A 27,606-nucleotide genomic window follows, 5' to 3' on the forward strand; every position below is an offset into this window, starting at 1 on the left:
ATGGGACTTTTTCAGAGAGCTATAAAAATAGGTTTTTTGAGAAGCTGCTCTGAAGAAGCAGCCAAGGGTTTGTGTTTCCTCTTTTCTGGGGCCTGCAGGAGATGGCAAGGAAGACCTCACAGTGAAGGAATGCGCTCCTCGGGGAGCCCAAGGCGCTGTCCTTAAGAAAGAAGTTCTCACACAGGCGCATCCCGCCACACCGCATCTGTATCTGTGGGATCCGGAGGCACTCCCCAGGGACAGCAGCCTAAGCTCAGCTCTCCAGCTGTTGACTTCTGGGTCCTCATGAGCACAGCTAATGAGTCCTGGCTTGCTCCCCAGCTCCCCCTTCCCGCTGACCCGCTCTGGGGCTCCAAGGCTCTGTCTGTCCTGTCCAGGGGCTTCCCTGCCCGCAGGGAGGCTGGGCAGTGGGAGGCTTCCTTCTCACGTGGTGTTTCCTGCCCACTGCGGTGCTCTGGGTTGGAGGAGGCTTATGACAAACAGTAATTTGCCAGGGCTGGGATTGACTTGAGTCTGAGGGCTCCACTCTTCCCCTCTTTTCTCCACTTACAGAAGAGGAGCCCAGGCTGGCAGGGCTCAGGAAGGGTAGGGGTGCCAGGTTGGGTGGGGCAGGGCTGAGGGTCGGAGCTGGGCCTGGGAAGAGCATACGTCCCTGCCCCTAGACCACCAAGTCAGAGCCGCACAAGGCAGGGTCTGGCCCAGAGCTCCCACGGCTCTGGTAATGCGTGTCCTTGTCCTGAAAGGAAACTATTGCCCACAGCCCTGGAAATTGCGTTTCTCTCTCTCTCTCTCTCTCTCTCTCTCTCTCTCTCTCTCTCTGTGCTGGTTCAATCACCCATGGGCCCTCTACCACTGAGTTACGTCTCCCCAACTCTTTTCATTTTTTATTTTGAGACAGGGTCTTGTGAAGTTGCGGAGGCTGGCTTTGAACTTGCGATCCTCCCATTTCAGCCTCTGAGGTTGTGGGATGATAGGCCTGTGCCACTGTGTCCAGCTTGAATTACACTCTTAGGGTTCACACTTTTAATTCTTATAAAACTATAAACTCAAACTAATAAAGGAACATGAACAAAATTTCCATGAACAACATTAAGCTGTTATAATGGATTATAATACTGTTTGGCTGAAACAGAACTCAATGGGCACCGAGAGGCCCCTGAAAGCCATCCTGCCTGGCTGGCAGAGGCTGGTGCGAGGAGGACAGTGCAGGTCTGGGAGGGATGGAGACCAGGAGAGGGTGGTCAGAGGCAGCTGACGGCCTGCAATGAGGGCTTTCTGGGGGTCCTCCCCAGCAAGGTCTGGCTGCCAGGGTTTCCTCCTTGGGCAGGGCTCTCTGCGCTGGGGTCACCCCACCCTGGACACAGGGCAGCTCTGTGCTTCCCACCTGTGGAGCTGGCTGGCTCCACCCACCCAGGCACGGCTCCTGCCTGCCCCCCTCCTCAGGGGAACCGCACAGCCCAGTGCCCAGGGGAAGCCTGCACCGAGGGGGTTTTCAAGCTGCCTCAGTGACGAGGTGACATGACAGCGAAGGCCTGGAGGGAAACAGCCAAAGCATCAGCCTGCCTGGCAGGTCCTGCTCCTCCCCGCCTGGGTCGAATGCCCCAGGAAGGCCACAGAGCTGTTCTGCTGCATGCTGGCCCCACATCCCTCCTGTGGCACCTCTCACTCTGCACAAGGTTGGGCGTGTGTTGTCCTTCTGAGGGGACTTTCACCTCCTGGAGGTGGGCTCCGTCCGGGTCTTCTCTTACCAGAATGCCCGCTCCATCAGGGCAGGGCTCACTCTGTTCACCGCTTGTCCCCTGTGTCAGCAGGTGTTCTGCGAGTGGTACTGAAGAGTCACGGCGCATGAGGAAGGGGTGGGAACTGCCTGTCCTTCCCAGGTGGCTCCCGGTGGCAGGAAGCTCATGCTGATCAGCCCCTCTGGCCTGACGAGATCCGTCCGACCCACGAGTGACTGTGCATTGAGCCCTCTGCCTTGCTCAATCATCAGGCCAGGAGACATTGGAGACGTGTCCAGCTCACGGTCCTCCACCTGGCCGCTTTCTCCAGCAGCCTCCCCTGGACCCTCTCATGGCAGCTGAGCTCCAGCCAGCACTGGGGCAGGACACGACTTCCACAGGCCCCACTGGCTGAGGCAGCTGTAGGGATCCCAGAGTCACTATCCCTCCTCCCATGCATGCAAAGAGGCGAGGAGTCCCTGGCAGCTCCTGCCACTGCTGAGAGGAGCGAGTCCCTGGGAGGCGTCTTCAGAGGAGTGACAGGACCCCAGCCAACTGCGTGGAGAAGTCACTGGGCCTCCTCCCGACACTTGCTGACCTCTTAATGGCCGATTGGGATGGAGCCCCACCCCAGGCACCGCCCCTATCAGGGGACCTGCTCCTCCAAGGGCACAGCACGTGCTCATGGTTGACCCAGCAGTCTCAGGGAGCAGTCTCCCTCCTGCAGGCCCCTCACTCAGCCTCTGTCCCAGCCCTGGGACTTGATTTCCCATGCAGATGGGGATGGCCATTCCCATGGGGATGGCCACTTGGGTGAAGGAGAGGGAAGGCTGGAGAGCAAGCCTGGATGGTCTCATCCTGAAATGCAGGGTCCTGCTGGCAAGTGGCAGTGCTGGCACTGGGCAGGAGGAGGGTGGCACTTCAGGCCCCACCAGGTCAACGGGCTCCTTCCTCCTCACTCCTGAGGCTGTCTGAGCACAGCTCCCAGGGAGAGCCCCCCTGCCTCTATCCCACTCCTCGGGCCTTCTCTAATTGACACCCATTCTGGATCCATCTGAACAGCCTGAAACAGAGGTTGGATGGAGGAAGCAAAGCTTCACGGAGCAAGTCCTTGAGGTTCATCCACCCAGCCAAGGATTCGGTGGTCCCAGGATTCCATGGGGAGCTGTCCTGGTTCCTGGGGTGCGTCCAGTTCCACCCTGCAGCACAGGGAGGGCACTGGCATCTAGAGGCTAAGACCCAGGCTCCATGTGCCTGAGAAGCCAACTGTCCTGGGTGCCCTGACATCTGAGGCTGACCTGGAGGGAGCCAGAGAGGCACTGGGCTGGCTAGTGGCTTCGATAGAGACCTGACAGCAAGAAGCCCACCCAGGACCGCAGCCAAAGAGGCCAGCCCACAGGTGGCCCTTGCTGGGTTCTTGGGAGACAGGGAAGCATAAGGGTTCAAAGCCTGGGCTTGGGCTTTGTTCTGGGTCCAAACCTTGTTTGTCACTTTCTCTCTGTGGGTGCTTTTTTCTCCAGGAGATGCAGTTGTCCTGTCTGTAGAATGGGTTGCCCTGGTGGCCCTGAGGATGAGAGAGAGCTGGCCTCCCTCCTTGCCTGGCAGCGATGGCTAGCGCCTGGCTTCTAGCAACGCTGCAGAGGCCAGGCACACAGACTTTAGCTCCCTTCCTGTTCTTGATTCATTCCTTTTCCCTGGGCCAGTGTCTAGGGGACACGGAATCTTCCAGTGGTGATACCATTGTGTTCTTCAGAGTAACTGCAAAAAACTAATTCACTGGAGAACACCTTAATGAAGGGCATAGGTTTTCTTAGGGTGTCTGCATTGTACCATCCAGAGGCCTAGGGGGCCACCAAGAGCCTTGGAGCCACTTTATCCTGCAGTTCTACGAGTTTGTGAATCCATATCACTACAGGGTCACCCCTGGGTCCAGAACCAGCAAAAGGCTCCCAGTAGGGACAACAGTGTGTGTGGTCCCGCAGCATCCTCCACCAGGGGTCGCAGCTCCATTTCTCAAGGAGGCCGAGAGAGGCAGAATCTGCTGCTAAGGGAGGGGCCAGGCTGAGCTTGCTGCAGGTGTGAGCAGAGCTAAGGGCACCTGGAGGGGTGTGTCCCTGCAGGCGAGAGTGGCAATGACAGGGCCCTTCCCGTCAGCTGGGCCATCTGCCCTTGTCCCTGTTCTCTCACATACCTCATGATTAAGGGGACAACACTCAGACAAGAGGCGGTGCAGAGAGGCCAGGCTGCACAGCCTCACAACTGGCAAGGGGGAGTGAGGACCTCGCCAGGCTCCCCTGGGCCATCTCGAGGCCCTACAATTGACCAGCAGAGGGGTGGCAGGTGGAGGGGCCGGAGCCCCCTCTCCCCCTGCCCAGCATGGCTGGCCATCCTATCCCTTCCTTCTGGCCCCTGGAGGCCACTGTCATTTCCATCTAGGGGGAGTTAGAAAGGAGCTTGGGTGGAGCCCTCAGTCAACTGAGATGGGATTTTTCTGAACATGGCTGGCCTCTCAAGGAATGGTATCCAGTCCTAGGAAAGCTTCTCACACACGCCCCAAATAGCTAGGGCGTTCCAGTCTAATACTGCACCCCAAGTCTGGGCTGCAAGGGGCCTGGACTGCTGCACCAACCCAGGACACATCCGGCCACCTGCACTTGACCTCAGACACCGTTCTAAATGCTGTCCTCGTGGCCTTATTTAGTCCTTATACTAGCTCTGCAGGGCAGTCTATCATGGTCCACATGGAAAGAGAAGGAAGCTGAGGCTCAGAGAGGACCTCAGTGGCTCTGGAAAGGGGGCTTGGGTTCTCCTATGTGTGCTGTGTGGCTGAATGAACAGGGAGAGAGCAAGCTGGAATTTGGCTCTCCAGACAGAGGAGGGTGAGGACACAGTGCGGGCTTGTCTTTTAGCGAAGGTTTCCCAGGCACCTACTCTTAGAGACAGGGAGAAAAAAGACCTGCCACAACAGGGCTCGCAGCAGGAATCCAGCAGTTTTGCAGAGCAGGGAAAGTGACAGGCACACTCGTGAGCAAGCCTTGCAGAAGCCAGCAAGGGCAGCAAGGAAGGATGTGCAGGAGGAGGGGGCAAGGAGCCCTCACCAAAGGCCAGAGCACGCTGGTAGCTAAGGTTGGAAACAGCAGGGGTGAGGGCTCCTCCCTGGGACAGACCGGAGGTGCAGGAAGATGTGGGTGTCCAGGGAAGGGGTGCCTCCCGGGACGCATGGGGTGTGATGCGAGTAGAAAGAAACCATGGGCAACAGCGTGTGTTCCAATGCTCATGTGAAAGTCGCCTTGCCTTGGTGTGGCTTCTCTTCCAGCTACCCTGAGAGCTCCGCTTTGCAGAAATAAGGTCTTCAGAGGCAGAAGGGCCTCTGAATGAAACGCCCTTCTTGGTCATAGCTTGTGTGGAGAAGCAAGGCCTGGCCTGGGTCTTGGTCCAGCTCCATGGTCCTGCCTCCAAACCTGCCCAGGCCCCGGCACAAGCAGGACCCATAAGCTGTGTCCCCCTGCTGACCACCTTTCACCCCCAGCATCCTCTGGAGGATGGAGCACACCCTGTCTGTCTCTTCCCAAACCCAGCTGCCTACAGGAGGAAGTGGCCCAGAGAAAGGACCAGCAAGGGGAGAGCCCTGTGCTGGTCCTGCAGGACACAGTGAGGAGACGGCTTCTGGTGTGCCTTGTGAGGGTCCCCCAGTTTGCCTTCTTCTTAGTGGGGGCCTGCCTGGGGTTCTGGGAGGTTGACATCTGCCCCTTGCAGGGCATGTGTGAGGCTCACCTGGTGCCAGGCCCTGCTGCCTGCTCAACATTTACATGCTCAACACCAAGTGCAACTGTGACCCCTGACTATGGATAGGAAGAGGGAGACACAGAGAGGTCAAGTGGCTCTCCCAAGGTCACTCGGTTAGGTGGTAGGGCTGGGGTTTAAGCCCAGGAAATCTGCCCGTTATTAGTAAGGACCAACACACCTACAGGAGCTATCACCTAGGTAGCGCCTCCTGGGGCTTTACCTCGGGACAGCATGGTGGCCACAGACTTGGGTGCTCTCCAGTCACTCCTCGCAGAGAAGTAGACCTGGGTGCAGCAGGGACGGGGTGAGAGCTCTTCAGATTCTCTCCAACCCTAGGGGGCCAGAGCCAAGCTTCCCCCCCTCTCCCTGATTCCTGCGCCGTTCTGGGCCTCGGTTTCCCAATGCCTCGGCCTCTGCCCTGCTGGCTCCCCTGGGAGGGCGGAGGGGTCGCTGTGGGGTGAGGGGTCGTTGGCAACGCCAGAGCCCTTTCCCTCCCTCCCTCCAGAGTGACGCCCTTGGAGTTCAGCGGGAGGTGGATGCTGCGTGGGGTGGGGCGGTGCTGCGTCTCGGTCACCGCGAGGCCAGCGCCGCAGGGTGGCGAAGCCCTGCGGTGGCCTGGGGAAGGACCACGTGCTCCGGGTAGTTGTGCGGGAGCCACCGGGACGAGGGGAGCGCCCGCCCGGGGCGGGGGCAGGGAGGGCGCGCCGGGGGAGGCAGGTCTGGCAGGAGGGCTGGGGTGGGGGAGGCCGAGAGCGCGCGGACAAAGGAGGCGGCCGGCAGCCCAGCTGTTTTGAAAAATGCTTCCTGTTTCTTTAGAGGCGCTCGCGGCCCCGCGGCGGGCTGGGGCGGCGGCGGGAGCTGCCTCCTCTCCGGGCGGCGCTCACTGATCTAGCGAACTGGCTTCTGTATAAACCGAGGCTAAACAAACACAGACGGAGCGCAGCGGGCGTTCCGCAGAAGGCCGGCCAGGCGGCAGCGGCTCGGGAGGACACCCCGAGCGCTCGGGAGCGCACGGCGCGGCGGCCCCGCGGAGTCGGCGGCGCAGCTGCCCCGCGAGGGGGCGGGGGCGGGGGAGGGGGAGGGGAGCGCGACCGACTCCGCCGCGCGGAGCGGCGCCGGGCAGAGCCGCGCGGCGTGCAGGCGAGCGCAGCGGGCGCGCGTCCCGGGCACCCCACGTCCCTGTCTCGCGCGCTGTCCGCACCATGAAGCACATCCCGGTCCTCGAGGACGGGCCGTGGAAGACCGTGTGCGTGAAGGAGCTGAACGGCCTCAAGAAGCTGAAGCGGAAAGGCAAGGAGCCGGCGCGGCGCGCGAATGGCTGTAAAACTTTCCGATTGGACTTGGAAGCTCCCGAGCCTCGCGCCGCCGCCACCCTCGGGCTTCGGGACAGGACCCAGAGGCTGCAGCCCGTCCCGGTTCCGGCCCCGGTGCCAGCCCCAGTGGCGCCGGCTGTTCCCCCAGGTGGGGGCGCGGATACTGGCGGGGACCGCGGGGGCCCCCGAGCGCCGGAGGTCTCTGACGCGCGGAAACGCGGCTTCGCTCTGGGCGCAGTGGGGCCGGGACTCCCCACGCCGCCGCCGCCTCCAGCGCCCCAGGGCCAGGCACCTGGGGGTCCCGAGGCACAGCCTTTTCGGGAGCCCGGCCTGCGTCCCCGCATCTTGCTCTGCGCACCTCCTGCGCGCCCGGCACTGTCTGCACCCCCAGAGTCCCCAGTGCCCTCGGCGCCCGCGGACTCCTCGGTGCGTCCTGCGCCCCCCACGCGCCCGGGGGAAAGTTCCTACTCGTCAATTTCACACGTAATTTACAATAACCACCCAGATTCTTCTGCGTCGCCTAGGAAACGGCCAGGCGAAGCGACCGCCGCCTCCTCGGAGATCAAAGCCCTGCAGCAGACCCGGAGGCTCCTGGCGAACGCCCGGGAGCGGACGCGGGTGCACACCATCAGCGCAGCCTTCGAAGCGCTCAGGAAGCAGGTACCCGCTCTTCCTCACGCCGCAGGGCGCCGGGGACCCTGGGGACCCTTGGGACCCTTGCGGGAGTGGGCCGGTGGGGGGCCGAGTGTTGCTGGCAGGGAGGGGTGTGTTTGAACGACAGCTGTTCCGGATCCCAGACAGGCTTGGGCAATCAGCGTTTGTGCGGATCTTAGTTCACAAAGTGGAGGTTGGAGATCTCTGGCCCTGCAGGTCCTGGCTCCCTGGAGACCCTATCTCTGGGGCTGACTTCAGCCCACACAGTGTGATCACTTACATGAGGGAATATGTGTCTCCCGGAATCACCCGGCTCTGGGGAACAGAGTTGGGGAATACCGGAATCTTTCTCTGCTGGGCAGGGGAGGAGGACCCTTTCCCTCTGGGAAGCTGGGTGGTTGGGATCTTGGTCCTTGGTTGGTGGCCACGAGGCCCAGAGCAGTGTGGGGTATGGTCCTGGGTTGCTGAGGAACTTGCTAGCCCTGCTTCAATCCCCAGCTCTCAGCAGAAATGCCCTGTGCCCAAGGCTTGCATCCGGGCCTGGCACCTTTGCCTGGCACCCCTAGGACCCTCCCCAGGGGCATGTTCAGGCACTGCTGGGGGGAACCTTCCAGGAGTTTCCTCCCACGGCTGCCCTGCATCTCCTGGAGGAGCTGGGCTTCCCCCGAAGGCACTGGCTGGCTGCAGGTTCTCTCCGGGCATCTTGGGAGCTAGCTGGGGGTGAGTCTAGGGCATGGGGGCCGTCCTCAGTGGACAGCATTCTTAAGAGGCGAGGAGATCTTAACCCAGCATTGCCCACAGAGGAGGACGGTTTGCAATCTCACATTTCCACTTTGGACCAAGCAGATACTGCCCTGGGCCTCCAGGCTTCTCACTTTCTTAGAGAGAAGAGGGATGTAGAAAAGGGGGGTTAAGTCTCCCCCATACCACCATGGTCCTGGGAAGTGCTGGGGTGGACGTGGTGGACTTGATGGGTGAGGTTTTTTTCTTGCTCTGAATCTGATGTGCTGTTTGATTCTGGGAAAGTTATTCAACGTCTCTGGACTTCAGCCAACCACAAAACATTTCAGAAACATCTTTTGGGGTCACACTCTCCTCTTCCTCCTGTGGGTAGGGTGGGGCAGTGGTGCCTGCATTGGTCCATGGGAAGGACACTGAACCTTCCCAGAGAAAGGAGGCTCTGTGGTTTCTGAACCAGAGAGTCTTGTTTGAGTTCACAGGAGATGTTTGGTCAGTGAGTTGGGTGGGAGTCAGGTGGCTGTCACAGACCAGGCGGGGCCAGTGCCTGTAGCACACCAGCTGGGACCCTGGGCAGTGGCCAGTGGAGCTGTCAGCCCAGTCCTGGGCTCCGTGCCTGAGTGCCTGGGTAGAATAGCAGCTTGGGGTGGCCTGTGGTCCATCCCCCTGGGAGGGTGGGGCTGCCCCCCTTGCGGCTAGGACACCCCCCCTGAGCCAGACGCTGTGTGTCCAAAATCTCATCCCTGGGGGAAAGTGAGTGGGTGCCCCGAGGCCCTTCCGCCCCCCACCGCCTTCCGCTTTCCAGGAGAGGACAGATGCTCTCAGGTGCCTGCTGCACCTCATCCGACCTGTGCTTTCACGTCTTTCAACAGTGAATTCCATCTTATTTGATTTTTTTTTTGTACTGGGGATTAAACCCAGGGGTGCTCCACCACTGAGCTACCTACCCAGTCCTTTATATTTTTTATTTTTGAGTCAGGGTCTCACTAAGGTGCTGAGGCTGGCCTTGAACTTGTGATTCTCCTGCCTCAGCCTCCTGAGTTGCTGGGATCCCAGGCGTGGGCCATTATCCATGGCTACCATCTTGTTTGATCTCACCATTCCTGTCAGGCTCGGATCAACCCACTTTATGTAAAAGAAAGCTGAGGCCAGGAGAAGGGAGGAGACTTGTCCAAGGCCACCTGGTGGGTCAGAGGAGACAGCAGTGGTCTCTGGAATGCCCCCGAGGCCAGCTCTCAGTGCTGTGGCATCATGGCATGGGCGGACCGTGCCTCGGCTGACTGACAGTGTGAGCCTGGCCTCTCACTGAGCAAGTGTGTGCACACATTGTAGTCAGGCACACCCTGTGCACAATTCATCACCAGTCCAAAGCACATGCCAACAGCGTCGGCAGCGCCTGCTCCAGCCGTTTGCTGTTTGCTGCCACCATTCTGTCCCTTCCCTAGCAAGGCTGCTTATCAGCAGTGGATACCTGCCCATGGTCTGAGGAGGGCATGTCCCTACCATGCTAGCACTGGCCTGATGAGGAGGGCCCTGGGCCTCAGAGGAGCTCCTTCCTCAAGTGGCCTCAGTCTCCTACCTATAACGGGCACTCACCACCCTGCCCGTCCAGTGGGCAGGGTCCTTGGATGTAGGCCCAGGCCCCAGTGTCGGAAATGGACCCGGGGAAGCTGGGAAGGCTGAAGGTAGCTCTGCTGGAACTGGGGCACTGGTTGACGAGGGTCCCCCTGGGCTCGGGCTGGGGCTCCTTTCCCTGCATGGTTTCCTGGAACAGTGGAAAGAGCACTGGTCTGGGAGTCCAGGTGGGCTTGGAGCTGGCCTCCGCCGCTCTCTGCGCTGAGGGAAAGTTGCTTTCCCTCTCTGAGCCTCATTTGCTGAAATGGTGCAAAGATTTACCTCAACCACAGCTTTTCTGCAAAGAGCAGGTGAAGTCAGGAGGGACAGAGGGGCAGGGAGAGCGCATTCCTCCATGTTTGCAAGCTCTGGGCTGGCAGGGCTGGTGTCATCCTGCAGCAAGAGTCCCTCAATCACCTTGCTGACAGCAGTGGAGACCACCCATCCTGAGATGCTCGCCCCACTGCCCCGGTGAGCACCTTACTGTGCGAGTCACTTAAGTCACTTGCCCCACTGTCCCGTACCCCACCCTGTGCCCTCTCTCACCTGGCGACTCGAGGCCAGTAAGCTTCTGTGAGCCTTTGGCCTCTGCAGTGGCCTGGCCCCACCTTGACATGCCACTTTTCACAATCCAATGTGGGGCCCCCATGGCACCACACAGGGCGGCCTGCAGAGCCCATGCTGCTGGCCTACAGGGGGATCTACCTCGGCCCCTGAGCTGCTCTAGCATCCTGCTCTTGCCACTCTGCTCCTCCGTCTGCCCGAGGCCTGGGTGCTGTCCACCCTCAGCCCAAGGGGGCCGGACAGGATTCGCTTCCCATCCAACAGGAAGAGCACCTGTGCGGGGGCTGCAGGTAGACTGTAGGAGGGGGTGGCCAGGGTGGCAGGTGGCAGGCACGTGTGGCCAGTCCATGCTCCTGTGAAGGCCATGTGTGCACAGCTGGGCTGGTGCAGTGCTCCAGCCAAGTGGGACAGTGGAGGAAAGGCTAGCCTTACTGGGCAGGGGCGGGAGGGCCAGGGCCTGAGCCTCCTGGCCAGACCTCAGGCTCCCATCTATGCCCACTCCTGAGAACCTGGCCTGCGTGTGGATGTCCATTCTCCTTCACAGAGGAATGACAGCAAAGGCTGACAGCCAGGACCCTCAGGAGGTGCCTCTGTCACTAAGGAGGAGCCAAGCCAGGGCCCAGGCGACCTCCCCTGTGCTCCTGGAGTCTCTAGGGGTTCTCACCAAGTGGACTCAGGGTGGGACCACAGGGGGGCCTGAGGAGAGTCACCCCCGCTTAGCACCTCCCTCACTTCTCAGTCCCACAGGGGGAAGGGGGACACCCCTTCAGGCAGTGGGGGACAGGGGCTCCACAGGTGGGTGAGAGACGGGGTCCCCCCGTCCGTGTCTGTTTGCCAGGGGGTTGCTGGCCGAGCCTCTCTCCATGGATTATTATTGCCTGTCAATGGCTGCCTGTCCTCTGTCCGGGGGGAAACTTACAGAGCAGACACGAGTGACCAGCATCTGGCCCCAGGGCGGTCTGGCCCCATCTGTGGCCCTCAACCAGATGCCCTGGGTTAGTGGCTGTTATGTGGCCTCGTGGCCGTGGGGGAGGTTGACGACGGACATGCTAAAGGACTTTCACAGACAGGGACCTTGAGGGTTCTGAGTAGGGCACTTCACCCCAGGGACTGAGTGTGCGGGGACACTAGGCACTGGTGGTGTCCTAGGTCGCCTAGTGTCCGGGGGCATAGCACTCTGGGAATGTTGCCGCCCTGGGCAGGTCCCTGCTCTGGGTGCAGGTCAGACAAGCTTCAGGACCCTGCCAGCCTCATCTGATGACCTGGGCCCCACATGTCATCTGTGTCCTGTGTGCGGATGGGACTTCCGTCTTCATCTGGGGGCATTTTTTTTTTCTGTAGATGGACATGATACCTTTTCTCAAATTCATTTTTATGTGGTGCTGAGGATGGAACCCGGTGCCTCACATGTGCTAGGCGAGCGCTCACCTCTGACCTGCAGCCCCAGCCCCCGGGCAGGTTTTAAATGGTCACTCTACCTTCGAATAGCCGCCAGGTCCACCAGGACTCAATCCTTGTTTTCTCCTGGTTAGACCTGGAGCTTGACAGGGCAAGGTGACAGAGTGACAAATCTGGGGCACAAGTGGCCCAGAACCGGCATGGGCCCTGCCTGCATTGACCTTGACCTCACCTGTTGCTCTGTGGTCCAGCAGTGACTCTGGGTAGAGCCCAGCTGCTCTGGGTCCCAGGGCACAGAGCAGGCTTTGTAGCAGCAGCTCCCAGAGTGGCCTCTGGGTGACAACAGGGCCACGCCTGGTCCTTGGACACTCCTGCCCCGCTCCGACACCACACACATGCAGACACCACCTCCCGGGTAAGGAGCAGGCAGAGGTGCCGGGCTGGCCCTGGGGACCCCTTCCCTGCCCAGGACTGTGGTGTTGTTTGTTTGTTCAAGCTGATAAAGTCGGATTTTCTGGACTCGGGCCGGGGACAAGCAAAGCACATTGTTCTGCCAGCTTTTCTTGGATGGGTTTGGAGCTGCGTCCAGGACTGGGAGGGGGACGCAGGAGAGTTGGCTTCTCTCTGTCTCCTTGCTCCCCTCCCTGGCTTCCTAGTCGCAGGTTCCCCAGGGATCGGGCTGGGCAAGTGTCATGTCCAGGCTCAGGGCTGTTGCTGTGCGCCCTCTTGGCGCCGCTGCCTTGGGGACCTCTGCAGCTCCGGCTGTGGTGATTCTGCTGACCGCTGCCAGGCCTCGCTGAGAACTGAATCTTTCATGCCCTGCAAGGGCAGACCTGCTCACGGTGTGATGCAGAGCCGAAGCTCCAAGAGATCATGCCCCTTGCCCAGAGCATGCCACTTGGCCGAGGAAGAGCCAAGAGTTGACCCTAGTGACAGAGATGCATGTGTGGTGGCATCATCGGTGACAAAAGACTTTTGAACCTGGTTCCAAACTTCCTGGAGCCACCTGGTGAAGGTGGAAGGGCCACTCATGTGTCCCCCACTCCCTCATCCAAGACCTTGAGCTCTGCAGACATGGGGTTCCCCAGGTCACAGGGCAGCGAGCACTAGAGCCCCGGAGCCGAGGACAGCTGATGCTGTCAGCACACCGTGGAGGGCAGGGGCCCCTTTTGGTGTATGGTGGACGTGACGAGGTCCAGGAACGCTGCTGGACAGAGCGGGGTTGAGGTGGATCACAGTGAGGCCACTGTTGTGTTCAAGCTTAATCCTTGGGGCCTGGCAGAGGGACTTTTGTCCTTGGCACTACTGAGAGTGTGGACCAGAGGGTCTTGCTGTGGGGCCCCCCGCAGCGCTGCCCTCTGTTCTTGCGCTGCCATCCCCAGCTCCTCAGTCAGGTGGTGCCATGCCTCGGGGTCACCACCATGCTTCTGTTCAGACTGATGAGGCGTGAGCTGAGCCTCAGTGTCCCCCTGCAGCATGGGACGTGGACACACCCCAGGGCTCCTCAGCAGAGGAGCCCAGGTGCTTAGCACAGCTGTGGAGTTGGGTGGAGGCTCAGCCGCCCCTTCCACGGCCACCCTGCTGTGCTGCCAGGCCAAGGGGTGGGGGGCGCCGTCCTGCGGCCCTCCTCATTCCTCCCCTGCCCCCAGGTGCCGTGCTACTCCTATGGGCAGAAGCTGTCCAAGCTGGCCATCCTGAGGATCGCCTGTAACTACATCCTGTCCTTGGCCCGCCTGGCAGACCTCGACTACAGCGCCGACCACAGCAACCTCAGCTTCTCCGAGTGTGTGCAGCGCTGCACCCGCACCCTGCAGGCCGAGGGACGTGCCAAGAAGCGCAAGGTAGGCGCCAGCCGCGGGGCACAGCCCTCGGGGAGGGTGGGCCCAGGGGCAAGAACTCTGGGGCCCCACATATGCCCAGGGTTCCCATGGGGCAGATGATCACGCCGGCTCTAGGGATCCCCCACCTGAGACTGTGGGTGGGACCATCCTCTGGTGATGGAGATGCCGGGTGGCCTTGGACTATCACCTGGGGTGTCTGGGCCTAAGTTCTCGTTCCTCACTTGAGGAAGACTGTTTGTCCTGGAGCCCCTGTGACATGTGTCCTGAGTTTCCGGCAGCCCTGATAGATGCCAGTTGTACTGGGAGGAGATCCCCCGAGCAGGTCACAGCCCAGGGACCCTCTGCTGACCTCGGGAGTGGGACTGGCCTGTGGGTGCTTTGAGGCTGTGCATGAGGGCCAGCGATACTCATCCACGCGTTCTGGGGAGGTTTACTGTGTTGACCAAGCTAGGAGGGTACCAGGAGACCAGTGTGGGGTCCTGGTTCCCATGCAGCTCACAGGACAGCTGGTAGACCTGCTGCATGTGGGTGAGGGCAGCACAGTGTGGCCTGTCCTGGGGGCCCAGGAAGACCAGGGAGAGAGGGGCCATTCCCAAGGGAGCTCCAGAGGACATCCCAGTGGAAGTGGCATTTGAGCTGGGGTCGTGGGGACAACTTGGAGGCCACCAGGCAGATGCAGTACGGAACAGGACTGGGGCAGAGGGAGTGCCTGTGTGGGGCTTGACGTGTTGGGAGATCTGCAGGAGGTGAGCTGCTGGCACAGCTCTGGTTTCCCAAATGGCCTGGACCCTCCACCATCTGGGTCCTGTCTCCTGTGCTGGTGGAGGTCAGAGAGTGGACCCAGTGTGTCTGCGAGGAGATGCCCTTCTGCTGGCCTGCGCTTCCCCCAGGCCCTGCAGGCAGGCCCCTCTGGATCTCCCATGTTTCCAGAGGCTTCTGGGCCCAGCAGGAAGTCTTCACGGACTCCCAGGCCCCCAGCTGTCCCCCAGGTGATTGTAGGCTGCATCCTGAGTTGATTTCACATGGGCTGATTAGAAAGGAGCCCCCGAGTGTGTGAGGGAGGAAGCCCAGAGCCTCTCCCCTGGGGAAGCAGGCATTGTGGGTGCTGTGAGCTCTGGGTGCGCGGCCCTGGCATTCAGACGTCCCAGAGCTGTGGATGGGCAGCACAGGCAGCACAGCGGGCCCTCTCTCCCCTGGCCCCTCACCTGGAGCCATGGGGTCCTGGGCAGGTGGAGGCTGGATGCCCAGAGATGAGGGAAAATGCCCAGCAGAGCTGGGCATGGTTGCCCCTGGAATTGCCTCAGCTCTAAGACCCTCAGAGACCCCTGTGCTGCCCACTGGGAGATTGAGGTGGCGGGTGACGGTTCAGTGCACCTGGAAGTCCTGGCTCTGGTCCTAGCAGTTGGATTTGTTTCCTGGCCCTGCCAGCGTCCCTGTTCTCCCCTGTTCTCCACGGGGATGTTGGGAATGCTCGCCTGCAGCCACCTTGCAGATGAGGCCGGCCTTCTCGCGTGTGGGGTGTCTGGCAGGAGGGGGCCAGTGCACTTGCTCCCTCCACCCTCCGGCCTTAGCCCTGCTGCCCTTGGGTCCCAGCGGGATCTCTTCCCCTCTATCTCCTCGCCTCCCCAACCCTGGCTTGGGGGCTGGAGCTGCACCAGGCCTGAGGTCCTCCTGCCTCCTGGTGGGTCTCCCGGCTCTGAAGAGGTGCCGGCTGACTGTGGGGAGGGGTGCGACTGTCTTGGCCCTGGCCTTTGAGGTCCCAGGCTGAGATTGCGTCCACAGTGACACATCTCTGTGAAAGACCCCAGGGCCCCCTGCTGACCTGGCCTCCCTCGGGGCTACTGGCTGTAACGGGCGCCTTCCCAGATCCCATCCTCTCACAGTTGAGATCTGACCCCAAAGCCCTCCCAGGGTGGCCGTTTCTGTGTCCAGAATCGGATTCCTTCCCAGCAGGACCCTGGTGGCCCCTGGAGCCTTTGGGCTCTCAGCCACCATTTCAGGCCCATGACCACCTTCTGGGTACTGAAGACCCAACTGCCAGTTGTCACCCTCTCTGCTTCCCTCTGTGTCCCTGGGCTGGTTTGCTGTCCCCTTCTCCCTGTGTTTTGGGGACATGTGTACCACTCTGAAGCCCCAGGATCACTGGAGAGCCTCTCTGGGCAGAGGTCTGCTCTGGGTGGAGGACTCGGAGCGAGGGGCCTGGAGCTGTGGAGGGTGTTCTGTCCCGGTGGCCCTGGCCTCCCCACACGGGGCTGCTGTTTCCTTACAGGAGTCCATCGTCTGTGTCCTGGGTGTGAGTGGCTTCATTTCTCTCCTCTGGCCACACTCTGCCCTGTGTGGGGAGCCAAGGGGTCTTTCCCCCTCATGTGAGGGGCGGCTTCTGTGGGAAGCTGTGTAGAGGTGGGATGAGGGGCGGAGCACCTGGAGGCAGGATGAGGTGCCACCAGGCCATGCCGCAGGGAGGCCTGGCACCCTCCTCCTGCCCGGCATTCTCTCAGCTGGTGTCCACCCCCAGAGGGCAAGATGTGTGGGTCTTCCAGCTCCCCAGGCACCTCCCTCTCTCCCGTGGCAGCCAAGAGGACCCTCCTGTACCACAGTGGGGACGGGAGTTTGCCACGTGCTATGTGCCACCCAGTGGCTGTGGACACTCGGGCCTGGTGTGTCTGGGAACCAGGAGTGGCCGGGGTGAGAGAAAGGGAAAGCCAACTGGAGAGTTGCTGCTCCTCACGCAGGTGGTCAAGGCTGTCGGGAAAGGTGACGGGGTGGCCCAGGTGGCCTGAGGAAGAGGAGGTCTCTAGCGCCCTGCTGGGCCTGCAGGGGCTGGGGAGCCAGATGAGACCCTTCCTCCAGGGGCCTGCTCTGCCTCTCTGGTCTGGATCAGCCTGGGGTCTCCCGTCACCCTGGCCTTGGGCAGGCCTTGGGACAGAGTCCTGGTCCTGCCGGCTGTTGACACTGAGCTCCAGCTTCTCTTCGAGGCTGTCCTCATGGCCTCCTGGAGCTGCAAGGGCATCTCCTATATTTCCCTGGAGACTCCCACGGGCTGGCTTATCCCTGTCCCTTCCCGCCAGAGCCGTGCCATGAGCCGGGGGCCCACAGTGCATCAGTGTTGGCACCAAGCTCGTGAGAGTGAGCGAGGAGGGCGACAGCCTGTCTCAATCCGCTTTCTGAGGCTGTGACGGAATGCCGTGGGCTGGGTGGTTTATAGAGAACTGATGTTTACTGAGCTCAGGCTCTGCAGCCAGGTGTTCAGGAGGCAGTGCTTGCAGCTGTGAGGCCTCAGGCCACCGCCTAACCTGGCCAGGGTCACCAAGGCAAGATCCCAAGCCTGCCACATGGCCCTGCTTCCCTCAGAAGGCCACTGACACCATCGCTCGCCACCCTGATGACCTCGTAGCTGCAAATCCACACCCACGAGCGTGGGGACGGGGCGTGTCTTCCCCCCCCCCAGCCAGCGGGGAGGGGGGGGCTCTCCCTCTGGGCCTCCCAGGACTCCGACTTGGGTCAGAGCCCTGTTGGAGGCCCCTGTGGTCAGAGGCTGCCCAGCAGAGATGGCGGGAGGAGAGGTGGCCTGGAGAGCAGGGGTGCCCAGAGACATGCAGCTTGCACAGGCCCCGGGCAGGTCCCCGCAGCCACTCCTGGGGCGTCTGAGGATGAGGGCGGCAGGCGAGACTTGCTCCCCACATCTGGGCTGCCCAGACTTGGGATGGAAGGGGACCGGCATCCTGCTGCCCAGGAAACCCTGTCCACGCGCTGAGGCTACTACAGAACCACAGCGTTGCTGCTGGCCTCCTGGCATGCGCGCGTTGAGCCCTGGCCACGAACTGTCACCACGTCCCTGCCCTGGAGTTGCCCATGAGCCTGGGCAGGGTAGGGGCAGGACGAGCCATGAGGCGAAGGTTGTGCCAGGGCTGAACAGTGAGGGACTCGGGTGCCTACCAGCCTGGGGTCCGCGGGGCCGGAGGTGTGTACTCAGCCCATGGCATCTGCAGCTGGTGGCCAGCGGGTCAGCTTGGTCACACTAAGTCTCCCCTCTGCTCCCTGCTGCTCTCCTTGGTGACTGGAGAGGTGGCCTTAGTGTTTGGAGAACGTCTGGGGATAGGCCAGGTGCTGCATCAGGGCACATTGGTCATGGAGCCAAGGGTCAGAGTTGGGGGTGCCTGAAGGCCTGTCCTTTCTGAACTGTCCCTGGCCCTGAGGGTGGGAGGCAGAACCACCACCGGCCAGCGTGGCCTCTGCTTCTGTGGGGTAAGGAATGCTCCTGGTGCTGTCTCTGGCCCTTGTGGTGAGTGGCCTTCCTGCGCTGCCTCTTGCTGGGGTTCAGCCCCTCTTTCTGCCTTAGGGACAGGCCCCTGTCACTTCTGGCACCACGGGTGTACATATGGATGGGGTCCACTGCCCTGTGGGTGCAGTGACACCTGATATCCAGGACCAGCCAGGCTCCCCGTGTGCCTCACTGACCCCTCCAGCCTCCCAGTGGAGATGGTGGACGGAAGCCGGGAGTCTGGGAATGTGCCCGGGTCACCCAGCCAGCAGGTGCGGGCCTGCCTCCCACGTGGACGCGGTGGGTGGGAGGGTCTCCTTCCCAAGTCCTGTGGGGAAGGATTGAGCTGAACCCCACTTGCTCGTGATGCCTACAAGGCTGTGCTGCAAGGAGGGTGGGAGACCCCGTCCCATGCCCTCTGGTCATAAAGCCTGGAGGCTCAGCAGGGCCTGCTCAGCCTGGGCGGGGTATCAGCCAAGAGCTCAGGTGAGCAGGGCCCTCTCCGGGGCCGCCCCGGGGTGGAGGCTGGGGTGCTGCCCCTGCTGCAGTCAGGTCCCCACTGTCTCCCCAGGGCTGGATGGGAATGGAAGCCCATTGGGCATGGGAGGCCCCTCTGCTGCCCCTGTACCACTCTTAGGAGCCCAGAGCGCGGGCACCTCTGTGAGCCAGGTTCCCCTCTGGAGGCCACAGGCTCGGTAGCACTGGGCCCGGTATGCTGGAGCGGACTGCCTATAGGGTGGGGGCTGGTTCCAGAGAGCCCTGGGGTTCTTCAGATCTCCGGAGCACTCAAGGGACATGAGCCTACACCAGGAGGCCCTCTGCAGAATCAGGAGACAAAGGAACCTCAGAGCCATGGGTCCAGACAGCTGCACTAAAGTCTCAGCACTGGCACTTCTTGCTGTGTGATCTTGGGCCTGTTAGTGACCTCTCTGACCGGGCTCTCATCTGTGAAGTGGGAGTGCACACATACACCTTCCTTGCCACACTATGAGAGGATTGAAGGAGGTCCACACAAGGAAGGGCTGGCAAGGCTCAGTGAATTTCTGGAAATTCAGGCAGAGCCCAGGAGGGTAGGCCTGGAGGGGGACAGGTGCTGACCAGCCAGGAGGCAATGAGGACTGAGGTTCTGAGTGGAGGCTGCGTCTTCTCTAGCACTGCAGCGCTAACCTGCGCTGCCCTGTAAGGGGGGCTAATGTGCGGTGTTCTCGAGGCCCTGACTGCAAGGGCCTGGGTTCCAGGAGGCCTCAGGTCTCCTGGGCTCCAAGATCCAGCTCCTCTGCTCCTGGGCCTGTGCCCTGGAGGTCCCAGTACATGCCCACCCTTATGTAAGCAGCCCAGGCGGCACGGAGACTCGGTGGCTAGGCGCCGGAGCCGGCAGCCCCAGGCGGCGGAGGGGTGGGCGAGGCATCCCCGATCGGCACCCCCCAGGGCTGGGCCGCCAGCGAGGCCTGACACCGGGTCGGTTACCGGGCGGGCGGCCTGGGCTGCAGCTGGGGCCTGGCTCGGCTGGGCCTGTGGTTTTGATTAGCGGGGCTGCGAGGCGGCTGCCGGGCGGGGAGCTGGGAACAGCGGGTCCCCCGCCCCCCCGCAGCCCAGACTCCAGATGTTCCAGCGCTGGCTGGGAAGGCCTGCTGGCGCCACGGAGGGCAGAGGGCAGGGGAAAGCACGCGAGCTGGAAGCCCAGGCCCTCCGTCACCGCGGCCTTGGCAGCCCGCCCGGCCTGCGCTGGCACATTCCCCAGCTCTCCCCGGCCATCTGTTCCCAGAAAGCCGTTCAGAGCCGTCGTCACTCAGCGTCCAGCAGCGCGAGCAGCTGGTTTGGAGCAGCAGGGAAAACCGTGCAAAAGGTCCTTTGTGAGCCGAGGCTGCTGGGGAGCCGCGGGCGGCGGCCTCCGGGCGCCCGCTCCCCTGCGCTGGCTCTGATTTCTGCTCCAACCCTCTTCTTCCTCTCTCACGCCAGGTGTGACTCCCTCCTCCCTGGTGGCAGGGCCACCTTGTCGTTCTGCTGCTTGCTGCCTGGCTCCCCCTCCTTTTCCCCAGAGCTGGTGGAAGAGCTGGGTGTCCTCAGAGCTGGGCTGGAGGGGACGGGCAGGTCAGAATGTGCCTGCTGATGGCCACGGTGGGGCTGCCCATCGGGGCGGAGGTCCTGGAAAGCAGCATGGTGGCGGATGTGTCCACCCAGCACCCTGACCACCCACACACAGGGGGGCTGGGGTGGGGAGGTGCGGCCCCCACCGGCCCCCAGAGAGTGGCTGCCTGCACAGACACAGAGGCCACGGCTGATTGCGGCATGACACGGAGCCTTTTTTAAGACCCGGCTCTGCCACTGTCGCCAGCACTCCTGGGAACCTGGCCTGGAGTCTGGGCACCTCCCGGGCAGCCATGGGCTGTCTGTCCTGGCTCCAGGGTCCTGGGCAGGGCTGGCAGCTGGGAGCTGGCCTGGGGGTCCAGGTCCAGTGCAGGGGGAGGCTCCTGGTGCTGGAGGTGGGTGGGCACAGGCGGAGCATGGCCAGCTCCCCTCCTCCTCAGCCCCTGCCCCTCTCCGCCCCTGGCCGCTCCCCACCATCCACTTCCCCTACCCCAGGAGTGCAGGAAGCGCCCGGTGCTCAGGCCCATGCCCACTCCTGCCTGCTCTCTGCTCCCAGGTCCACCTGGGGGTCCAGCAGCCCTGTATGTCCAAATGTTTATGTTTAGCACAACCTCAGGCTGAGGGTCTTGCCGCCACGGGCCCAAGTAGCCTCTGGGCTTAGTCTGCAGTGGCTCTCAGCAGTGCCCGGGGCAGGTGCCTGGCCCCAGGGTCCTAACCTCAGGGGCCCTGTTCACTCCTTGAGGGTTGTCCAGCCAGCTCCTGGGGCTGCCCAGGGACCAGTGGCTCAAAGTGTGGACTGTGAGCTCACTGGGCTGTCTACATGTGCTCCCTGAGAAGCTGGTCTCTACGGGCCTCAGGGAAGAGGACCTGGGAGAGGAGTGGCCATGGCCTCCAGACCCTGGGACAGCATAGTGCTGGCCTGGTGACACAAAGTCTCATTCCAGTCCTGAGGTTTTCAGGGATACAGCGTGGTGAAAAGACAGGGCTGCCTCCCCTGGAGCCTGGAGCCCCTGCCTGGTGGTGGGAGGCCCTACTGCCCAGTCTTCCAGCTGGCCTCTCCTATAGCCTGCCCCAGCCCACTGGGGAGCACCCTAGAGGCCAAGTAGCTGTGCATCCCCCTGCAAGGGCCCTCCCACTCTTCCCAGGACACAGGCCACTGACCCCCCCTGACCCCCACCCGAAGTTCTGCTGAGAGGCTCCTGCCCCACACGCTTGCTTAGGGACCCCAGGGCTCTCCATAGCCCGTGATGGGGCCAGACTTCTTGGGACACCTGACAGTCCCCTGAGCGACCTGCCCCAGCTGGCCACTCCTGTGTCCCAGTTTACCCTCCGGCCACTCCGAGGTCCTTGCCCAGAGGGGCTATTTTGGGCCTCTGTGCTCGTTGCCCCATCTGTCTGTGAATTCCTGCTCCTCCTGGGAGGTGCGGCTCCTCCTGGAAGCCCTCCCTGACCCTGTGGCACCCTCCCTGGCCACACAGGGCCAGTGGGCCTCAGCACGGCGGTGTACGGGCCTAGCGGGGGCCAGGGGGCAGCACGGGGCTCCAGCCAGGAACCTTGGGGTCAGCACAGGGGTGTGTGGGTCCAGCAGGGGGGACTTGGGGTCAGAACACGGGTGTGTGAGGTCCAGCTGGGGGACTTGGGGTCACCACAGGGGTCCAGCAGAGGGGACTTGAGGTCATCATAGGGGTGTATGGGGTACAACAGGGGGACTTGGAGTCAGAACAGGGGTGTGTGGGTCCACTAGGGAGGACTGGGGTCAGCACAGGCATCCAGCAGGAGGACTTGGGGTTGGCACAGGGTCCAGTGGGGGGACTTGGGGTTGGCACAGGGATCCAGCAAGGGGGACTTGGGGTCGGCACAGGGGTGTGCAGGGTCCAGCAGGGGGACTTGAGGTCAGCACAGATGTCCAGTGGGGGGACCTGTGGTGGGCACAGGGTCCGGTGGGCCCCAGTAGGAGGGACGTGTGGGGTGGCATGTGTGTACTATGACACCCTCTCTCCCGGAGCTCACTGTGCGTTCTGACATTGTCCTGGGATTCTCACGTGGCCTGTTCCACGGTACTGCCTGCTGGTGGCTCAGTGCACCAGTGACCCCTGTCCTCCCACTGCAGCTCCCAGTCCCTGCGCTGAAGGCAAGGCTGTAGGGGATTGTTAGGGGCGTCACCCAGCCAAAAAGTCCCCAGGCCCCCTGCTTGTCCCTTGTTCCTTTGAATTAGCAAGAAAAACCTGTTTCAAATAACAAACCCTGAGCACCAGCTGAGTCTACTGGGGGCCCACACACCTCATAGTTCAGAAACCTGAAGGGAGAGGCTTCACCCTGAGCTCTGAGGCTTCAGGCCTCTCCTGCTTTGCCTTGTGACTGCACAGTGGCTGCCAAAGTACTGGGGCCTTCATCCTCCAGGGACATCCAGAATCAGGGTGGGGCCTTGCTGGAGGAGCATTTCCTTTCTCCAGGGCATGAGTCCTGCACAGATATTCCTGGTCTTCCCTGAAGAAGGGATGCTGCCCTTGAATTTGAAAGAAACAGCCCAGGACAGCAGGTAAAGCAGCCAGAAGCTCACCCCCGAGGGTGGCCCTGATACAACAGGTGGTGGTCTTTCCCCCCTGCCAGCCGCTCAGTCCTCACCAGCCTTCTCTCATTGCCTGTGTCAAGGTCACAGGATCAGGTGGCCAGGTCTGGCCTCTGCACACAGACTGCAGAGTGCCCACGCCTGTCGTTTTCTCGGGCCACACCTCCTGGGCATGCTAGTTACCAGGGGCAGGAGAAGTGTTGAGGTCTCCAGAGTCACAGGGCTGGGCACGGCCACCCCTTGTCTCCTCTCTTGAAGGCCTGGCCGGAGCCTCTGGGCTGTCCTGTCAGGGTCCGGTGGCCTCAGGTGCAGCCTTCCGGGTAGAGGAGGTTCCAGGAACAGCTGCTAGCCAGCCCTGGAGGGGGCTGCAGGGGGGGGGGACGTGCCTTCCCCTCTGGTGACCTACATAGCAGATATCAGACTTGCCCTCATCCCCTGGCTGCCCGTATGGCCAGCAGAGGGCTGGGCCTGCCTCTGCGGCCTGCCAAGGGACCCTGTAGGTCAGCGTGAGCCAGCAAGTGAGCGTGGCGTCCTCAAGAAGTGGCAGCTCTGAGCACTACCCACTCACTCTGTCCCTGGGCCCTGGGAGGACCTTGGGGGTATGGGGGGGGCAGGCGGGAGGACCGCTGGTCACAGCACAGTACCTCAGCAGGGGGGGCCATGGGAGGGACCAGGACAGTGCTCTCCAGCAGGAGCTGGGGGTTGGGCTGGAGCAGGCCCTCACCGTCCTGGCTGGGGACAGCAGGGACCTCACCACATGCCTGTGGGCAGGGCCTCCAGTCAGGCTCGGGGACAGCGTGGGAAGTGTGGGTGCTCAGTGGCCGCACCTCAGCACAGGAGGTTGCAGCTACTGACCCTCAGCCCCAGCCCCATCTGAGTGGCATTTGGACCTCCAGCTGGGTTGCTCCTCTGTCACCTGACCCTGAGCTTTGGCTACATGCCTTGGCCTCAGTAAGTGAGGAGTTTCACTGCTGGGCACGTCCCGGGTGGGGACCCTCCATGGGGACGGGGCTGCCTCTGCTCTGCAAGCTGTTCACAGCTCACTCACGCTGAGATGAGTCTCGCACTTTCCTGGGGTGACCGTGCCACATCTTGCTTACCCACTCGTGGGTTCCTGGGTACCACCTGCGTCCTTTTTAAAACTGTGTGTTTTATTTATTTGGTACTCAGGATTGAACCCAGAGGTGCTTAATCACTGAGCCACGTCCCTGGCCCTTTTTATATTTTTATTTTGAGACAGGGTCTGGCTGATTTGCCGAGGCTGGCTTTGAACTCTCAATCCTCCTGCCTCAGCCTCCTGAGCTGCTGGGATTAAAGGTGTGGCCACCGCACCTGGGTTAAAGCTGTATTTATGTTTTTAAAAAGACTTGGTTGAAAGCCAACTGGTGGAGGAGGGTCCAGTTCTCTGCTTCACGGCACACCAGGCCCCCACATCGAGTCACACCAGGGTGTGACTTGACCATCGTAGATGTATTTGCCGCTGACCAGGGAGCACTCCTGCCGGGCCTGTTTTAAACATGAGAAACCAGGCTTGGTTGGAGAGGCCAGCAGCCTGCCCAGGGCCCCGCAGCTGCCTCATGGACCACGAGCGGCTTTCAGCGCCAACCTGAACCTCTCTGTGGCCCACTTGTGGCTGTGCTGAGGTGGAGGTGGAAGGACCTTCAGTGCTCCCGAGCCGTCCCCACGCCCTCCCTGCTTTTCTATTGGGTTTTAATTGTAAGACCTCCTTTGAGATCTGACTGCTCCTTTGGAACAGACCAATTAAAAAAAAGAAGACGACTCAGGGTTTCTGGCCCTGGGTATTTTCCAGCATACACAGGCTGACTCCAGATTGAGGTGGGTAGAGCGGACAGGGGACAGGTCACATCACATGGGAGACAGGACAGCTAGTTTTTAAATGCCCACAAAATGATGGAATTGCCTGCGATGCACAGACCAGGTGGAGGGGAGCAGCACATCTATGCCCCACCTGAGCGAGCCCATGGTGGTGAGGGATCAGCAGGACAGGGACAGCGCACAGCTTGCAGAATGCTCCAGTGCGCAGGCGGGTCCAGGCTTCCCGGGTGAAGACCCATCGCTTGGCTGGCCGGGGTCCATGCTCAGCCATGCGGTGGCTGACAGTTGACTTCAGCAGCAGGACCGTGTCCTGAAGAGCACTTTCCTGCCTGTCCTCACTGCAGGACTTTCCAGAGCCTTCCCTATGATATTATGCCTGGTGACCGCCCAAGATGGGCCGAGGTCCGTAGTGCCCAGATGCGTGGGATGCCCCCTGGCTGGCGATCTGCAGTTCGCCCTCCCACCCCCTCCAGCTGTGCAAGAAGGGCATTAATGCACAGAGAAGGGGAGTGGGTTACCCGAGGTCATGCAGCAGGTTAATTGTTAATTGCAGAGAAGGTCCTGGGGTTGAGGCCTTGCGTGCTCTTGCTGTCATGCCTCAGTTGACCTCAGATTCCCTGGGTGGACATTGTGCTGGTTCCTGGTGGAAGCAGGAGCTGGCCAGGCAGGTCCAACGCAGACACCAGAGAGAGGGTGGGCCCTGGGCGGACAGCCGAGGCTGGCCGCCTTCCCTCACGGGTGGAGCCTGGCTGCAGTGGGTCTGCGCCACCAGGGCTTGCGGCTGGCGCCCGGCTCCAGCCGGCCAGCCTTCCACTCCTCCCCAGACCACAGGCGGCTGGAACCGCATGCAGGGGAGCCCGCCCAGGCAGCCAGCTGCGAATCTCCCGTGGAGCACAGACCAGGGCCATCCCCACGGGTCTCCCTTCCGCTTCCTGATTCTCCCCCTCAGACAGGGAATCAGAAAGCAGAGTCCTGCGGGGCCAGCCAGGAGCCTCAGCCACCGCTGCCCTCCCGCTGCCCCTCCACCCCCTGGCTCTCGCCCTGCCCAGCCTCGCGTGGCTCCTGGGCCCCGGCTTGGCTGTGGCCTGCAAGTTCCACGAGGCTGTCCAGGGTCTGTGGTGAGCGGCTCCTCCTGTGCTCGTGGCCTTCTTGCAGCAGGGCAGCCCAAGTGCCCATCAGGGTCGAGTCCTGGTGCTGCCAGGCCGGCACCTCCGCCAGAGCCTGCGGTGCCACCTGAGGGCCCTGAGAAGCAGCCACATGGCTGTGCAGAGGCTCTGCCCACAGGCACGTGGCCTGTGCTCAGGGCTGTGGCAAGACGTCTCCTGCAGCTTTCCCCGGGCATGCTGTGCCCTGAGGGACACAGGGTGTTCTTTCTGGGTTCCAGGTGGATTTGGAGCCTGACAGAGCCTCCTGCTGTCCCTGGCCTCTCCAGAGGCCTGTAGCCCAGACCCCTCCTCCTGTCCCTTCTTGGTGATGAGGCACCTGACAGTGCTAAGTCCAGCTGCAGAGAGGAGAGCCGGAGGTCAGGGCTGCCGGCTCTCAGGTGCCCCTGGCTCCTCCCTGGAGGGCCCATGGACTCTGGGCCTGTCCCCGGGTTAGGGCTCCACAGACTAGACCTCGTTTCTCCTGCTCAGAAGAAAGCTGGGGGGTATTGATCTGCCCCAGCTGTGCCGTCTGACAGAGGGGGAGACATGTTCTGAGATAGGAAGTGTGTGAGATCACAAGCTGACCACCCTTGGTGGGTCTTCTGACCCCTGTGAGGGCTCCTGCATGAACAGTGTGGGAGGAGCCCCTGGCCATTCCCGTGGGGCCTGCAGGGGAGCCCCACTGGGCAGCAGGCATGGCCCCACTCAGGCACCGTGGAGGCGTGTCCTGGGGATCCTGGTCAGCACAGCCTGATCCCTGGGGCTCTGGGCTCTGGCTCCCTTCACCCAGACCAGCATGCTGCATTCAGGGCTGCCAGGCCAGAGTGGGGAGAGCACGAGGTGGGTGCTGGAGGCTCCCCATTTACCCCGTGGAGCAGTCCCTGGCCCAGCCACGGGAGGCCTGAGCACCTGGCGTGGGGTCAGGGAGGTGCTTCTGACCACTGGTTGTGTTTTCCAGGAGTGACTGGCTGCAGATCAGCTGGGACACCGTGGTGGCCTCTTCCCAGGGTAAGGAGAAGGTGGACACACCAAGCCAACCTCATCCCTCTGCAGGATGCTCCGGGTCGGCCCCCATGCCCCTCGGGGCTGTCCAGGCTGGGCAGCCTGCCCCGCCCTCCTGCCCTCTGCCTGGTGGTCACAGTGCACTTTGCCCTCTGCCTGTGGGAGGCCCAGTCTTCCTCCGGCTCAGGTCTGGAGGCTCTTCGTGGCTGCAAAAGTTCATTGCCAAAGATTCAACAGAGACACCGAGCACAAGGGGCTGAAGCCCAGCAGCCAAAGGCCACATCGTGGCTCTGTGGCCTTCGTCCCTCCTGTTGCCAGAGCCCACCTGTCTCAAGCCAAAGATGAGCCAGCAATTCCACCGGAAGCCTGAGAAACAGAGGGACAGGGTGACCCTCGAGAGCACTTGGCCCTCAGAGCCAGTGCCATCCACACAGGGCCCTGGGCTGGCGAGTTCAGGAGAAGCCTTCTTGGGCCTGGGAGGGAGGCAGGGAAGGGGCCAAGGTCCCTTCCCTTGCTGCCCTACCCTGGCCACCCAGACTCTGGCCCTGAGGAGTGGCTGGGAAGAGGTGGCATGCTCTAGCCAGGCACTTGCCCAAGGCCACCTGCCCAGGGACCTGCATGCTGGCGGCCCTGCCATCTCCCCAGGCTTCCTTGATGCAACGAGTAGCGGCCTGCAGAGGCCGGTGGTCTGTGGCAGGCCAGGTGGGAGGGGGAGGACGACGGGACCAGGCGATGGCTGTGTAGGGAGGGCACCTAGGCCGGGGCCAGTGCCCTCTTGAGCTCACAGGCCAAAGCTGCTCACTTGTGTTCAACCATCTGCTTCAAATTGAAGTAAAAGCCTGACGTGTAAAGCACACTCCTGCTGTGCCCAGCGGATTCTGTGGCTGGGAAGCTGGGGACAGGGTGGCCTCATCTGAAGGTGGAGGGCCCGAGGGTGGGGAGCATGAGGGCAGAGGGCCCACGTGGCCCTGGCCAGGTGTGTCAGGAGGGCAAGAGGCCTGACCCGGGTGAGGAGCCCCACGCTTCTGCCTCGCAACCTTCAGAGGGTCCTTTGCTAGAGACTGAGCCTAGGAGACCAG

General features: G+C 62.0%; 1 protein-coding gene across 1 annotated transcript; it reads left to right on the forward strand.

Annotated features, from left to right (window-relative positions):
* Window positions 1–6,143: 6,143 nt before the first annotated feature.
* ATOH8 (atonal bHLH transcription factor 8) lies at window positions 6,144–27,379 on the forward strand. Its single transcript, XM_081264801.1, has 3 exons — window positions 6,144–7,477; window positions 13,435–13,626; window positions 26,484–27,379. Exons 1-3 carry the CDS (start codon window positions 6,707–6,709, stop codon window positions 26,487–26,489), a joined length of 969 nt encoding a protein of 322 aa, XP_081120927.1. The 5' UTR covers window positions 6,144–6,706; the 3' UTR covers window positions 26,490–27,379.
* Window positions 27,380–27,606: the final 227 nt, after the last annotated feature.

The sequence above is a fragment of the Spermophilus citellus genome (genome assembly GCF_964194105.1).
Source record: "Spermophilus citellus genome assembly, chromosome: 13".
Classification (NCBI taxonomy): Eukaryota; Metazoa; Chordata; class Mammalia; order Rodentia; family Sciuridae; genus Spermophilus; species Spermophilus citellus.

What these genes read in the sequence shown, in the direction of transcription:
- ATOH8 (XM_081264801.1), top strand. Translation starts at nt 6,707, where the DNA reads ATGAAGCACATCCCGGTCCTCGAGGACGGGCCGTGGAAGACCGTGTGC. An exon ending in TCGAAGCGCTCAGGAAGCAG is followed by an intron (nt 7,478 to 13,434) that starts GTACCCGCTCTT and finishes CCCTGCCCCCAG; the next exon opens with GTGCCGTGCTACTCCTATGG.